General features: G+C 37.2%; 1 protein-coding gene across 2 annotated transcripts in view; it reads left to right on the top strand.

Moving 5' to 3' along the window:
- The window catches only part of TRAPPC12 (trafficking protein particle complex subunit 12), a 58822-nt gene that overhangs the window by 25393 nt on the left and 16182 nt on the right, over positions 1–17247 (top strand). Inside the window, exons 7-9 of one of the 2 annotated variants that reach the window (XM_051778304.1) lie at positions 4979–5051; positions 8789–8862; positions 15187–15285. In XM_051778304.1, coding sequence (XP_051634264.1) covers positions 4979–5051; positions 8789–8862; positions 15187–15285 — 246 coding nt within the window. The remainder of the gene's footprint in view (positions 1–4978; positions 5052–8788; positions 8863–15186; positions 15286–17247) is intronic. The other variant, XM_051778305.1, reaches the window with a different exon arrangement.

Below are 17247 nucleotides of genomic sequence, written 5' to 3'. Positions count from 1 at the left end.
AAACTATAATACAAGATTTTGTTTGAATATGAGCTAGGCTGATTATTTGTTTAAGTAAGGGAAATTAGATATGCTGGAGAAGATGAAATAGAAATAAAAACAAATTACAAATTATTATATACATATTTCCCTCCCTGCTAAGTTCTTGAAGACGGATCTGTTTACTCCTGTTCTCACTCCATCAACTGCTAGTTACCTAGGTCACTACAAATTATCCCTTTTGCCCTTGGGGAAAGCTTTTTGAGTCTGACTATATGTCTTCTGTAAGCTCTTCTGAGTAGTCCCCTGTTCTCTGCACTTGATGTTGGTTCACAGATTGTCACCTCTTTGTCTCTGCCTTCCTGTGTCTGAGTTTGCAAAGTTTCTCCCAGGGTGGTGTGTTCAATTGCAGCAAGAAAAAGAATGATGTCCCTTTGGTTCTTTCACCTTCCACTAGAGTTAGGATATAGTAGCCAGGACAAGCCATTGTCTCTGCTGATGGATGCTTCTTTTTAAAGTGCAGTACACAACTACAAAAAAATAAAACATACCATCCTTCTCAGAGAAATACTTCTGATCTGTTATTCTAGACACCTCATTGCAGATTACTTCATTTGTTTGCATTCAATTAAATACCTTGTCTTTTGGAGCAATTCAAAGACTACAAGAGTATGAAAAAAGGACAGCTTGTATACCTAACTCTGTTTTTAAAAGACAGTTGTAAATTGGTGATAATTTAACCATATGAAGTTAGGGTTGGCTGACATGTTTTGATTTTTGTATGGAACGCTATTTGTCCAACAATCTCAATCTCAATTGGACCATTCAAGAATAACGTTTATAATGCTTATAAAAACCCAAGGCAAACCCAAGAAAATAACATAAAGGATGTACACTCATTAGTCTTAATATTTCTACGTGACACTTGGGAACCATTTGGGTTATAACAGAATTAATTGGGGAGCTTTCAACCAAAAGCCTCTAGTGTTTTACTTTCCTATTTTAAAAAGTGGAAAAATAATCTTTGGTCATCCGTATTTACAGAAGGGCATAGGAATAGTCATTATGTAAATGAGATGAACTTGGAGTCATAAAAGCTAGAAGAAAGAAAAGACCTATTAGCTCACCTAGTCTGTCTCTTTGCAATGCAAGGTTGTTTTCTAGTTTTTAATGAGCCAGCCTATGGAGCTGAGGCCACATCCCCTGGGAGGCTATTCCAGGGTAATGCTAATGCATTCTGATAATAAGAAAATTTGTCTTTATATTTCGTGTCTGTTCCTTAATGTAACTGTGGGGTTTCTTCCTATCCAATGCTTGCTTTTAATCTGCTTAATTCCTTCTTACTTTTTGTTGTATATATTCTACAGACACTTGTCAACTTTAGATTAGCTATTCCAGTTAAAGATGTAATCATATTTATTTTGGTCACTTGGTCATTTCAACCCCCATCTACTTACATACTTCTGGTACCTGAAAGCAGGATTGGAGGTTGGGTGCAAATCATTTTCCGTGTATATATTTTTCCACATATCTGTATATATTTTCCTGCAATGATGTTTTTACCTTTTCCAATATTCCTGCAAATTTCTAATCAAGATCTGGTTAGATATTTTACATCTTCGTCTATAGGTGTGACATTTGGGAAATAAATTATCTGTAGTGCCAAATGGGTGTTATAGCTTGGGGGAGGAATCCCATGAAATTGTTACTGCCTCTGTGTTACTGCTGGTCCTCCCAACATGAACTGCCTCAATGAGTTGTTGCCTCTGTAAGTCTGTGTTGAAATAAATGGTCTCTGAACAGGCAGGCAGTAAGATTAACAATAGCAATTTAAATCACAAAAGGGTTTGTTCTTTTCAAGTGTTCATTTAAAAACATAGGCATGATCACTTTAGTGCTAATAATACTGAGGATGTGCTACAAAATGCTTACCTGGAGACCAAAATGTGAAAAGAACAACAGTTGGGCTTAACCTAAACTCTTCCTTTGTTTGTGCTAGGCTTCCTAGATGTTTGAGGGAGAGCTCCTGGAAATGCTCACATCTCATAGTATAATGTATTTCACTTTTAAACTGTAATCCTTCAAGTGCCAGAGCTCTTCTACCAGATGGGTGGAGCAGTGGCAAATGGGTTAACAGTCCTGCTTCCTAAAAAAGCCTCTGCCAATTGTTACCTCTGCAAAACTTGTCAAAAATACTTTGTGCCATTTGTCCATCAGCCACTCTGTAGTTCCACCACTCTCATTCATGAGGAGTTATGTTCCTCCCTGGCCCTTCCATACACACTCTTCATATCTCCTAATCTTCTGTTTTACTTCCAAATCAGTGAACTTTCAACCTCTTAGCTACTGATTATTTTGGGCTTTCATTTTCATACAGCTTCCAGTTCTGGCTCAGTTTCTTAGGTGACATAAGTATTCTGTTTGTCATATGTTATTTAAGTCTAGAGGGTATTTGTCTTGACACCTTGTTTGGTAAGTTTGTAGAAACTGCAATGATCCTTGTACCAGTCTGGGTACTCAAAAAGCCGGAATTCCAGAAGCACCAAATAAGGCTATTTTGACTAAAAAGCTAGTGCTGATGAAAAGTTGTGGAAGAAGGAATAAGGTATTAACAAGAGATACATAAGAATAGCAAACTAGGGATGCAAATGGTGGTATGAATAGATTAGTAATTCCAGCATACAGGCAATGGATAGGGAATGAAACAGAAGACTCAATGAAGTTATACTAGCCAGTGAAACTAATGATTGTGCATTTATAAATATTCAAAACAAGAAAAAGCATAGATCATATGTAAAACTGATGAAGTAAATTATAGAAGCGTTCAATCATATTTTTGTTTATAATAGGAACATGGGTGGTTAGAGCTATCTCATATGATATTGCTATAATATAGTTTACCAGCTAAATATTTCATATCAAACTAACTGCAATAGCTTACACAGAGGAACTGTTGGAATCATTAATGTTACTATTAAGCAATTCTTGGAAAACTGGGGAAATGCCCAGATACTGGAAAACTGCAGATGATGTTCTTATACTTAAGAAGGGCAAAAGAGATAAACCCAGGGAATAAAACAATTAGCCTCAAATCAGCACCAAGCTCTGTTTTAATTACGTTAAGTTGAGGTGAGGGCTAGATATCCCCAAGTAATGTCACAGAATGGTTAATGCAATACTCTAATTTTATGCGAATATCTAATTCTTTCCTTTTTGATTATGTTAGTGAGTACGTTTTCAGAGAAACTTGTCTTTTTAAACAAGACAGCCTGTCTCCTTGATGAAGGCCCTTTGTTATGTTTATACCATTTCAAAAGTAGGAACTTTGAGCCTTATTGAGACTGAGAAACCATCACTAGATATTTTGTAGGGGAGGAGAAAGATCATGGGGTTTAGACCACAGAAAATAGATTATAAAGTGGTTTGGATTTGTGGGAGAGAAGGAATTTTTTTCTCTGACAAGATGCCTTATTGTACACTAGGCATTTAACACTGAAATGTGCCCCTTTTGTTTCTAAGTGATTTCTAGGTGGCAACACTGCTTTTGAAAGTGGGACTGAGAGTCAGTCCTGCAGCCATGCCACTACCATCTCATAAATTGCCACCTATCAGCTAAGCTGCAGTATCTAATGGTATATGCTCATAGTCTCTCAAAATCTGAGATAAGGCAGTTCAGTCAGCCCTTTGTGAACAAAGTTTACAATAAATCATACTACCTTGTGTTTGTCATGGGCTAACAGTTCTTATTAGCCTGGCTCAGCTGGCAGGTGGTAACTGCTCTGCTTTCATTGTATGTCTCTTCTTGCTCCTTAGTTCCTTGTAGCTAAATTTATGGCATCTAACTTCAAGATTTCATTCTAGTCTGTGAAAAGAGCTTGATATCTCATAGGGCAATTTCTTCCAGCTTTAAGATGTCTAAAATTGGTGGCATGAGCTGGCATTCTGGTGGTAATGATTATCTTCATTGGCAGTAGAAGGCACCAACACACTTTCTGAGACCAGATTAATTCTACCTGCCTTTGTTTTGGAGGATTTCCTGCAATGATTTTTAAGTGTTCCCTTATGAAGCACTGAGCACAATAGGAAAGCTTTGTTGGTGTAGGAAAAGACATTTACTTTTTATACTGACAGAAGCCAGAAGCTCTCTGTCTGGAAGTGCAGTCAGTCCCCAGAAGAGGCAGTACCCTGTGTTTCCCTCACTGGCAGACCACAGCAGCTGGTTAAAGAGCAAGTGACCTTAATGTTTTTTGAAGGAAATCTCAAGCATTGTTTTACAACCAAAGTTATAAATCTGTAACAGGAAAAGTGGGGTGATCTGTGGGAACTGAAAAACAAATTTGGAGAAACTGTAATGGCATTAGGAAAAGCAGAGTTGACTTGCATTTCAAGTGGAGCCTTGCATGCATATTTTGAAAGTGCTTAAGACACAAGCTTCATTAAATATACGTTTTCATTCTTCCAGTGAAACAACAAATGTTTCATTCACTCAACAATTTACATGATTTAAAATCTATGAAAAATAAAAAGAAGCAATAAACCCCAAAGTTTGAGAAGGAAATTGCAGTAAGAACTAAGAGGAATACTTCAGTAAAGACAAAAATATGGAACTAGAGCCCATACTTAGGGTGGGAGAGTCAGGAGGCAATGACTTTCTGTGAAAAAATCAGTTTAACTTGTGTTGTGGTCATTAACATCCATTCTCTGGTGAAGCATATGTCGTATTTTGCTTAACAAAATGTGAATGTCCCTAGAGTGTGCTGACATTTAATATTCTGTAAGTATCATGAGCCCGAATTCTAACATCCTTCTACTGTACAATGGCTTTCTTACTTCATGCACTTGATCTTGCTATGGTAATAACTAGTAATCTTGAACTGTACCTAGGTGAAACATTCGTGCATGAATTGGTTTACATGTAGTCTGTCAATTGTAGATAATTTGCATTAAATATATAGTGCTGTTTAAACTCTTGTTGGTTACTTTAAAAAATTTACTACAGATATTAGAAAATTTGGAACAAGGCTTAGCTGAAGATGGAAGTATGACTAACATTACACAGGAGAACAGACAAGGTAGGTATTCTTTAAACATTTTTTTCACAGACAGTATGTTTTTATTTCTTGCCTAAGTATGCCAGAAATTTTCACAAGACTGCCCTAGAGTGGTTAAAACAGTATTTTTGTAATGTCATAGTCTACTCAGCCCCCAAAATGATACACTTCGTACTTTTATTTGCTGGAATTAATTTTACAGTTTTGCCCTTGATCGAACTGATGCACTAAATCGATTCTTTTTCCTACTTAGAAGAAACAAAAAGCATGTCTGCTATCCTTTAGTGATTAATATATAAGTGTATTGCTGTTGCAGCTAGATGGACGTTTCATCTTAAGCCTTGTCTGACCAACTCCTCTCAATCCTTATGTCTGACATCCACTCAGTTTTTTCACATTGAACTGCCATCATACAATGGCTACACTGGCTTAGGGTGCTGCTGCATAGGTGGCCTAGTCTCACTGTAGCTGCATGGTGCTTAGACTCCTGAAGTCACTAGAAAACACCTAAGGCACTAGAAAAATATTTAGATTATGTTGAGCTACATCATCATTTTCATGATTTTGTGTCCGATTATGTTTTCTCCTCTTCCTTCTATCTTATTGCGTAGCTTCAATAGTATAGGGTACATTACTGCATAAAAAAGGGTGATCAGGACAAAGTAGTTGTCCTGCATTTTTTTTTAAACGGAAGAAGTCATTTGAGTGTACTTGACAATTGGACAAGAGGTGACATTTCAGACATTGCTATGGATTATATGGACCCCTCATAGTGCCTGGCAAGTTCAAAACATCACACCAGAAAAACAAAAACCTTTTAGCTTCAGCTAACAGTCTAAGGAATGTTACCAACTTCTTTCCGGGATAACATTCACATGGAGCCTGTGGGAAGTAAAAGTCTTGCTCTGAGATAGGAAGAAGCCAAGCAGAGTTAGTACCAGAGTAAAAAAATAATTATGACAAATTCCTTAAAACAATGTCTCTCTAGAAGGGTGCAGACCTGTGTAAACTATTCTTCTGCCTGGTCTTCATTTTGACTGGATGTAAAAACAACTTGAATGTTTTACTGTACTTGACTTAATACACCTTCTATATATCCTAAGAATATTAACACGTGAGTAGCATATATTACAAAAATGTTTGCAGATACAGTTGAATACATTTACTACTCTTCTCAAAAGGGTTAGGAAAAAGGGAAAGAATCTAACGTTGAAGATTTATCCACAGCTCTTCAGGAGTTTGTGTTCTTCTGTCTTGTATCTACAATTCTTTTTGCCTCTGTTCTACTTACTTTTCCCTATTAGCCCTTTCTACCAGATTTTTGTCCTTATCCCCATATCTTTTCCTTTTTACCACTTTAAAACTAGGATGTTGGTCCCCCATTAAATACAAGGACTTTTTCCTAGATGTGTCATAATCCTGTGTCCTGCATTCTGCCTCGCTCATGAGTTTCTGGCTCCTTGCTTTTCCTCTCTGCTGCTGCTTTAGAGCTCAGATGGCCTCAGGAGGAGGCATAGTTAGAAAAGCAGGAGCTAGTAGTTACCAAGGGACATGGCTGCAGAAAATTTGGAGGGATCTTTGCATGTCTACTATGCAGCTGCCTGTAGGTTTAAGACTGCCGAAAAGCCCACGGGACTTTTGCAGAGACTGTTGACTGCTACTGTCTGTAGAGGTCAGCCAGGTCTGCTCCCTCTCTGCTTCCTTGCTGCATTTGTAGCTCCAGGAGGCTGATAATGGGTTTGCTTTCTTCCATCTGAGACTAACTGAAGCAAACCTTATTAACTTTATGTGAAGACAACCCTAATTCATTATAGGGATTATGCTTAGCCTGTAATTTCCATGCTGCGGGTGTAAGAAGGTGCAACACCAATCAACTTACCATGTACATCTCCTCTAGTCTGGAACAGAACACCTCATTTGCCAGCTTTTCAGCAGGCAGAGAGATTTAGCATTGCACCACTTGCCTGCACCACACGTTCTACAAGATGCCAATTTTGCAACTTCACAGTGCACAGGACACCTATTGAAATGAATGGCAGCGTGGAGTACAGAGTCCTTGATGAATAACAAGGAAAAGGAAGTGCTTAGAGTGGAAACATGACTGCATGGACTTGCAGAGAGGGTTTCAGGCATCTCAGTAACATACAATGATCTGCTGTTGGGTTTTGTTTACTGCTTTGCAGGTTTTCTTTAACCCCTTTCTGCCAGTGCTAAGAAGCCTCATCACATGGGGCTACACAGGAATTTCCAGACAAAGTTCTGTTCAGTTTATATCACAGTCTGAAGACATCTGGCCTGCCTGCTTTGAGGTCCTTTTTTGAGAATTGTAACTGGTGCTATCTGATTGTTAATAGGAAACCTAGATGTCTACAGTGTAGGAATCAACATGTAACTTGTCACCTAAGTCCTAAAAAGCTGAGTGTGGTTACCAAACTATGAGGACATGCAAAAAAGGAGGTATTTGCTTAAGTGAAGTAATAAAGGGGAGTTATTTAATTATGTCCAGGTTTTAGACACACCCACAAGGAAAGAAAAAAGGAAATGTGTCGTAAGGTATTTGCTCGTGGTTTACAGCATCCTCTCCATTAGTAGCACTAGTGATGTGTGGTCAAGGGGGAATTTCTAAAACAAAAAGCTAGGACTAATGAATGATTTTAAGTTCAGTGGATGAAATACTGGATTCAGTGTTGAGCCCCACAATACCCCTCTTTTCACAAAGATAATTTGAGAATATTAATGAGTTGGGTTTTTTTGTTTTGTTGTTGGAGAGGATTGAAGGATTTTTATTTTTCAGGAAGGAAAGTAGACATTTCACCAAGGTCTTCTTATTTGTAATGACATTTTTGTGTGCTGAAAGAATTACCTGTGTAACCTGCCATACTTTCATCAGAGACTACATTAATGACACAAATGAGTGGTCCCAGTTCTCACAATTTCATTGAAATAGCCTCTTCTCCCTTCCCCCCACCCACTTTCAAAACATTATAGTGACCTTGACAGCTGATTGACTAAGACACATTTCTTTTTCAAATGTTCTAAATTAATAGTCCTGGTGTTTATTTTTGAGGATTAGAGGAATATTTCTAGCATTGATCTGGGGTACTGTAACACAAGAGAAAATAAGGATCTGTGTGAACCATTCTCTTACAACATCAGGAGTCTGTCTGCAAAGCGAGAGGGAGAAATCTGCTGCTGCAGCTTTTAATGCCTGCAAGCTCCAGGAGCATGGGGAAAGCAGACAGGCTTGGCAGATTTTTTCCAGCATATCTCTAAGCCAGAGGCAAGCACAAACAGTCCCCCACTCAGACATTTCTCACTCTGCATGTTTTGGCTCTGAAATTACATTCTAGCTGTGTTTAATTTTTGAATTTATCACATTTATTGCTGTAGATTAGGTGTTTTTAAACTGATGCTCATTATCACTTGGATCCTTTTATGCACCTTTTGTTCTGATGTTGGAAAATGCGTGGCTTATTTTGGTGTTTAATATTTGGCCTGAGCTGAAAGCTGAGTGGCTGTCTATTGCTCTGCGTTGTTGCATCGTGTTTGTTACCCAGAGCTGCTTGAGCAATTCCCTCAGAGAGATGCAGAATTCTCTGATGCCGCAGCATGGCTGGGAATTAAAAATTCTAGGCTAAAACCCAGTGGTGTTAACGAGAGGGACCTTTCAAAATCGTAATTCATAGGACCAGTAATTGATGGCAAGAAAGAACCTCTAATTTATTTGTGCAAATTCACAAGCTACTCTTATTTTGCAGCCTCTGTTCAGCTGTGGAGGTCACGTCTGGGCCGGGTGATGTACTCCATGGCAAACTGTCTGCTAATGATGAAGGTACGTGGGTGGCAGAACTGCAGAGGTACCGTATATTCCAGAAGAGGATGTCACAGAAAGTGCAAGTGAATTACTGGTGCAGAGATAAGGGAAGACTACCTGACAGTACATGAAGGTTTTGCTGAGTGAAGTACTAATTAGACTTAATAATGTCTTATTTAATAGATAGCTATTTGCAGTAATGTTCTTTGGGAACATATCTGTACTTATTTCTCCCCAAATCATTCTAGAGAACATGTAATAACAATACAGAATTTGCATTTTTAAATTGAATTTTTCAAACACTTAACTAAATGCTCTAATTAAAAGCAATTATGTGCTCTATCTTTTTCAAACTGCATTAGGATTGTGGCTCTGTTTGTGAGGATTAATAACATTGTAGCCTTTGTAGCTGATGAAGATCCAGAACATCTAAATACGTCCTCCCCTGTCAACCGATCTCAGTTGTAATATATCGTCTTTCAAGTTTAAATCCTCACTAGTGGATAGAGGTGGAATAGAAAGGAATAAAAGCAAAAGTGACTAGCCTCCACTGTTAGGTTTTTTTCCCTTGATTCCTCCTTACTTTTTTCCCAATTCTACTCCATTTGGTACCACACACTTAGCTTTCTCCTTGTATTCAGGAAGTAGAAATAAAACAACTTCTGCCAGTCCCCTTGTGGTCAGGGAAGCGGGGCTATGGTCATTCTTGCAGCAAACTGCTATTACCCTGAGCTTAACTGTACTTCACAAATCAGTTAGCACAACAGCCTCAGAGCAGGGCCATCAGCAGTATAATCTTCACAGGCCAAGACTTGCACTCTTGGCTCCCTGCTCTTTCAACTGCCCAAGGTCGTGCCAAATGTGATCCTTTGATGTTTACTAAGGTACTTCCCAAAGAGGGCTCCATTCTTAATATTATAATATCTCAAAAAGTATGCTTTTCTTTTTTTTAAATATAAGAGCCATTTATCCAGCTTTACATGAAATGGAATATCCTTGTTATGAGAATTAGGGAAAACATACATTTGTTTTCATAATTATATTGCGATAAAAATACTTCCGTCTTGAATAGAAATAATTGTCCATTAAACTATGAGATATTTTTAAGAATTAGCAAACATTTGTGTTTTGAGGTAGGTACATGACACAGGTTCATTTTTTAAAGAACTTCCTTTTTCAAAAAACAAGTGAAGAAAGCATGACTTGCCATCCCAAACAAAGTAGAATATATAAATAAGAAAATGCTGGTATATATATTTTCAAGAAGTTCACTTTTCACTGTGAATTGTTTTTAACTCTTTCAGTGTTTTTCTTCTCATGTACACACAAATCCACATGCATGGACACTTTTCACCTTCCTCTGGTTTGGTCTGGTTAGTGCTATTTTCTTTGAGTAATAGAAATGTATTTCTGAGTACCGATTACCATCTTTTTGAAAATGATACTTCAGAAATACTGCAGCTCAGATACTTCTTAAAACCAGTTGTATTCAGGGCATATCTCACAGCTGTTAAGTTGTAGTTCCATGGTAACTTCTAGATTGTCCACAACTGCATGTTGCATTTCAGTGCATTGGCTATAGAGTAGTTGTGAGTCTTTCAATTTTCAGAAATATCCCTAGATGATTCTAACATGCAGCAGTACTGTAATCATCTTCTCCACTTTGCATAATATTCAGCAAGAAACTATTTCTTCAAATAATTTTTAAACACACTTTTCTAAGTTCTCCTATGAACAATTATATTAATTGAACAGAGTTCCACCTTTTTTTTTGCTGTTCTGTAATATACTTTAAAAACTGCATTTGTTTTTATTCAAGTATTTCAAGTATATGTAATTTAAGAAAAAAACAATTTCATTCTCCAAGTCAGCGCCATCTATTGCCATCTAGTGACCACTCACAATATTGCAACAGGATTATGCTTGATCCCCAGGTACTGTTCGGTGATAGAATACCTTGTGCTAGTAATAATTAATAGATTAATAGTAATAATTTATTAAAGTAAAACTATGTGACAATGGTATGAAAAAAATAAAAATTTGCTATCTTTCTTTAAGTAATCTCTTTGGCCAAAAAAACCACAGTAGTATTTAATCTTGTCAGGGCTGATGCTTGAAAATTAAAAAAAAAAAATGCTTCAATTATATATTGGCATTATAACTATTTAAATCTACTTTAATTATCCTCAACTCTAATTAGGTCTATTTCATGTCATGTCTCTTCTGCATTACTTCTCTGAATTAAGGAGTTCTGTTTATATAGCACAATGATTTTTGCCTTTTTAAATATGGCATCATTGGTTTCATAGTTAAACATCTCATTAAATTATTGAGATGGTATATTATTTTGAAGTTAGTGAGTGAAGCTCAAGAAAGTGATTCACCCAGACTTGTGCAGGAAACCTGCAGTGGAACAGGAAATCAGTCATGTCTCCTTTGTCCTGGGACTGTGTGTCCAAGGTACTGAATTCTGTCTACTGTGTCCCTTTATCTGTGTGACCAGTGATAGTTCAGTAGAAATTTAAGGCAGTCTTAATATACCTTATTTTCCTGATCATCCCCCTTTCTTTGTACAACCTTTCTTAAATGGATTCCAGCTTCCTTCCGTGCACCACTATTGGACCTAACCAAATGATGAAGAAATGGTGGATCTCAATCATATCAACTGATGTCAAACAGCTTTCCCATTTCCTGTGAACAAAGGGCAGCTTAAGGAAGGATGTGGAAATACAGCAGGAAGAAAAGGGGAGACCATGTAACCTGTCACTGTAGACTTCCATTTATAAGAACTGTGGGCTTAAGTCACTATGAAACCATATCCTGAACATAGCAGCCTGAGGAATATTCATTTAAAATGCAGCTGATGATGTGCATTGCTTCATTTCAACTCTAATTGCAAAATGTCTGTCACTTTACTAAATCACCATGGAAGTGTCTTGAAAACTTTTAAAGTTCTTTTCATCTGAGCTAAAATCGCTTTTGACATTATCTTACCAGACTTTTATCTCTCTAAGGAATAAACACTTAAGTATTTTCCATATATATTATAAATGCACTCTAATTAAAGGCACATTTTGTGCTTTTTAGTTTTTTTCAGTGTTGTCTTAGCTTTTGTAGAACTTGCCCTTTGTAAAACAAAAGCATTAGAATTGATTTTAATTTGGGTCTAATACAATTAAAATTGTACCAAGAAGAAGTAACAGCTTGTGCTAGTAACACAAGGAACTGATGCTGAAGGACTTTGGTTCCTCTATGATTTAAAGGAGAAAGACTGCATGAATCATCATGTCTTTTGCCTAACTGTGCTGCAGTACAGCTCTTTGGATTCACAGCACTATGAATCTCTGCTTTCATAACCTTTCCACAAATACACTAGATAGAAAGGAAGGGTAAGGTATCCTTGTCCTCTTTTACCTAAATAAAGTATTTATGAACTGTACGCTTTGTAGAACTAAAGCTGATTTTTAATCTAGGGTTTATTGAACCTACTCTCAGAATTCTACACATTGTGGTCATTTATGCTTATTTCTAAATATTTCATAATTAATATTTTAAGTAGTTAAGGTGGTGATGAGGGAAACATGAAAATGTGTGATGCAGTGACCAAGAAGGGAAGTACAGTTATACTGCAGTGCTTGAAAGGAAAAACATAACCTCAGCTGAAATTTTTGTGCAAGTAGGTCCAGTGAATTACTAGAACTATTTTAGATTAGTATAGGTAATGTTAGCCCCAAATTTTTATAATAAAAGAGGTATTGTATTATAAAACAATAGACCAACTTTCATTCATATCCTGAATTGCACAATTTCAGTCCTTCTCTTGGGATTTTTTTTTTATGAAGGTGTGGAAAATCTGAAGGCTCTTAATCTTTAGAAATTAAATACCGTGATAATACATCAGCCCTACCTTTAAGTCTTAGTATCACAAAATGTAGTCATTGGGATTTTTACTGGCAATACTTAACATGTTTTACTCCTCACAACTATGCCTTGTATCAATCAAGACTTAACTCCTCTGAGGCACTGTGTATTTATCATTCTATCAGACAATTTCTGTTGTATTAAGTCACATTAGCAAAACTGTGAATGACAACAGTCTTTGGTAAGTGAGATTAAATATCACCTATTTTACAATATGCCCCATCAGAAGGAACTGCCATATAAGATGCCTCTGTAACTGGCCACAGAATAGTATAATTCTGTATCCATTGCCAATAATAAGTGTGAATAAGTATGAATATTAGATTTGGAATAAACTCTAAATGTTAATAATTAATTGTTCAGAATTAATGATTATACCCACAATATACAAGTTGTTTGCAAGGTCCTGCAGAGTGCTTCCTGGGCTATTTAAGTCAGCTTCTACAATTCTAGGACATATAATTCCTCTCATATACAGATCACACTCCAAAGACTTGTCTTGATTTTTGTTTATAAGATACTATTAATATGTTCCACATAGAAAGGTTTGGGTTGGAACAGACCTCTAAAGGTCATCTAGTCAAACCTCCCGCTGCCATGTGCTGGGACATCTTGAACTGGATTGGGTTGCTCAGAGCCCCAACCAGTCTGACCTGGAATGTTTCCAGGGATGGGGCATCCACCACCTCTCTGGGCAATCTGTTCCAGTGTTTCATCACCCTCACTGTAAAAAATTTCTTCCTTATATCTAGTCTAAATGGACCCTTTTTTAATATAAAACCATTACCCCTTGTCCTATCACAACAGGCCCTGATAAAAAGTTTGTCTCCATCTTTCTTATAATCCTGTTTCAAGTACTGAAAGGCTGCAAGAAAGTCTCCCCAGAGCCTTCTCTTCTCCCGGCTTAACAACCCCAACTCTCTCAGCCTTTCCTTATTGAGAGGTGTTCCAGCTCTGATCATTTTTGTGGCCCCTCCTCTGGACCTGCTCTAGCAGGTTCATATTTTTCTTATGTTGAGAACTCCAGAGTTTGATACAGGGTTTAGTACTTTGAAGTGCATCCTTAGGAAAAGAAATTCATTACACCTGGGGAACACTGCTTCCTCAGACTAAGCAGGAGATGAAGAAAAACCACCTTTGCTAGTAGCTGTGTTCACATTACGGAAAAGTTAAATGAGTACTGTATTTTGACCAAGAAAAATGGTTGGGTAGAGAGTATTCCAAGATATCCGTGTAGTTTTGAAAGATTGTTCTTTGTTGTCTTTTGCTTCCTAACATCCACCACAAACTCATGTATTAAGTTGAAGGGCAGGACTGTCAGGAAGCACCAAATTATTAAAACACGGAGAGTCTTCTGCCTTTGCATAGCCTGGCCTCTGTAAGCGAAGGCAGGCACTTTCTGCCTCTGCTTACGGTCTCTCCAAGGAGCTGTAGCTGAGGCTGGCACAGCCCTGTGCCCCGTGAGTGTACCCACAGCATGTCCTCAGTCAGCACAGAGTACATGCAGTGTTTCTCACGTGTGCCTGCCAAACCCTGTGTAGCCAGGCTCTGAAAGTCAGGTACTGCCCAGATCATTGAATTACTGTAGTTTAACCGTGAAACAGCTGGACTGCAGGAACCAGTCACAAGGCCATTTCTTTCCTGTGGGAAATGGGACCATGGTTTTGTTTAATATTCTGTCACTGGTCGTTAGCTGGAAAGTACAGTGGCACTGCATCTTGAGTAGGCGGATCTCAGAGCTGCCCCTTGCCAGCACAGCCTTCATGCCGATGGGGAGTGGTGTCACTCGCAAAGCTTTCTGGAAATCAGACCCAGCCCACCCCTCACTTAGTTTTAACCCAAGTCAGTTTTCTATTTAGATTACCTGCTTTTATGCAGTATGGTAGAAAAAATCAACAATTTAGGTGAAGAGACGGAAAATGACTTGTTTCCCTTGGCAGTAGTGCTAGTTTGTGATCTGAATACGTGCAAAACTGCAGTTTCTGTTGTGCAATGTTGTTTGCAAGTCTGTGCACAGGCAGTTCCTAAAGCTTCAGAATATAGTTTGTTAAACCATATAAATTATACATATATTTGAAACGAGACATTTCTCAAGTATGTATACCCCCAGTCACACAGAAAGTGCTTGACTTTTATACTAAATCATAATCTAAGCTGAAGAGTAAATGTTTCAGTTTTTGGCGTTTAGCTACTGAAAGAATATGATCCAGTTAAAAAAAAGGGAAAAAAAGATCCCCTGTGTATGCAGTTCCCATATAACTGAGAAAAGACCAATATAATCAGCTACTAGTGCCTACAGGGATTGATAAAAATTTTGTCCCACTGACAAGTTGCAATTACTTTAATTCTGTTTGAGTAAGTCCACATAAAAGGTGAAGAATGCTGATCTTAAATACTTGATCATGTGCTTTTTACCCTTAGGACTATGTGCTTGCTGTAGATGCTTACCACACCGTCATCAAATATTACCCACAGCAAGAGCCTCAGTTGCTGAGTGGAATTGGAAGGATTTTCCTTCAGGTATGCATTTTATTCTAAATTTGCTAGGTAATATTGCTGTTGATAGCTATGTAGGGAATAATTGTTGCATTTAAAACTATAGCTATTTTTATAGGGCTCATGTCAAATTGTAGAGGCAGTGGTCAAAAGAAAACTCTTCTACTATGTGATATTAGATAAAACCAGGAAATATGAAACACCTTTAGTATTAAAAGTGTATTAGCAAACAATGAACATGCTGTGGAAAATCATGCTGGTAATTTAATAAAAAAGTAACATTCTATGTTCTCTAAAACTAGCGGTAAAGCTCCACTGATGTCAGTGAGGCAGAATTTCACTAAAAATCTCATGTCTCACTGCCTCAGACTGCATGCAGCTCTCAGTCACACTGTGTAACTTCTATCTTTATCCTGAAAAAAATCTGAGTGTCCTTCTTTTGTCCAGATTATATCCCTGAGAACACAGGAGAGGGCAAATTAAAAGAAAAAAATAGGACAGTACAATATATGTATACATAGTACAATATAAGTATAATAAATGTCCGTGTAACCATACTTAATGATTATAAGTAAAAATAGATGTCTTTTTGTTTTTCATAGAATTATTCATATAAATAGCTATCTGATTGTTTTAACTCTTAGTATCTCACAAGTTCTTTGCAGTTCTTCCATATTTCTGATACTGATATTTCAAACTTTTTTATCTGCTTACTTTTTAGTATTAGTGATAAATCTAATTTTGAGTTGTCAAGTATTTACAAATTATCTTATTTGTGACATTCATGTTCTAAAATTATATTGAAATGGAGTAATTTTCTCTTGATAGATAATTGTTAATATTGTTTGCTTGAAATCATAGAATGTCATTCAAATTCAATTAGGGATTTTCAGTTCTCAGCAGGAACATGCTTTCACAGTGTGGTAGGCATGTCTGTCTTTAAAAGTATCTTGTTTAAAGTGGATCTGCATCACTATAGAACAATTTTATAATATTGGCTGCATGCATTAATTATTATCTAAATAGGCAACCTAGTAATTATGCATATTAATGAACAGTACTGTAAATATGCATAATACTATTGGAAATTGAAGTTATTAATAGTTTTGGTCTTACTGAGAAAATGACTAGGTACATTACTGGTACTGCCTTGCTGACGAGAGTGTCTACCCGAGTGTCACACTCCAGTCTGTTTGTAGCTCCATTTGCTATAGAAAAATTGTCACTCCCAGGAGGAAAGTGTCTCCTGACTTACAGAGTCATTTGAAGGCATTGACCTCCTTGGTTCTAGCTGTGACAACAGGGCTTTAGGGCTTAGTGGTTCTGCTGTCATAACTGGACATAACAAAAGGGCATATGGGGAGTCCTGGATATTTTCATGTGATCTAGATAGAAGTTCAAAGGAATCATTTCTGAATGAAAATGTTTTCCTTTCTTCTAGCACCTTAAAGAGATAAGGTTTTATTGTTTAGCTTGTTGTCTTTTTCTGTAACACAATCTTCAGCTCTGTCTGGGTGGTACTGTTGCAACAGATGCAAGATTTTGATATATTAAGAGGAATAGGGAGTGTGCAGGTAAACAAACCAGAAGTTCAAATTAAAAAAAGACAAATGTGTTACAGGCCTGGGCACCATAATTTTGGTAAGATCATTCTGTGGTGTGTGTGCACGGTTGACATGGCACTCTCTGGAAAACAAATAATATGTCTTGCAGGTAAAATGGGAAAGCAATTTTCTCATATTCAAGTGTTACAACTTCTCAAAACCAGGTAGTGATTTCCAAATAACCACACATTGTGCTGATAACTTTGAAGTTTTTCCAAGAGAGGCGTAAAGGAGCCAGATTCCAGTTGCTCATCAGCCACAGATACTGTTTGACAATAGACATCACAGATACGAAACAAAACAGTAATGTAGAATGAAGTGTAATTCAGGAGTTGAACAGAAAAAAATTGTAATCTTTTTCAACATGTAAAACTTTATGTGT

This window comes from Manacus candei, unplaced genomic scaffold (genome assembly GCF_025592945.1).
Source record: "Manacus candei isolate 608988 ecotype Guabito, Panama unplaced genomic scaffold, ASM2559294v1 h1tg000011l, whole genome shotgun sequence".
In the NCBI taxonomy this organism is placed as follows: domain Eukaryota; kingdom Metazoa; phylum Chordata; class Aves; order Passeriformes; family Pipridae; genus Manacus; species Manacus candei.
This window is presented reverse-complemented; position numbering and strand designations above follow the sequence as displayed.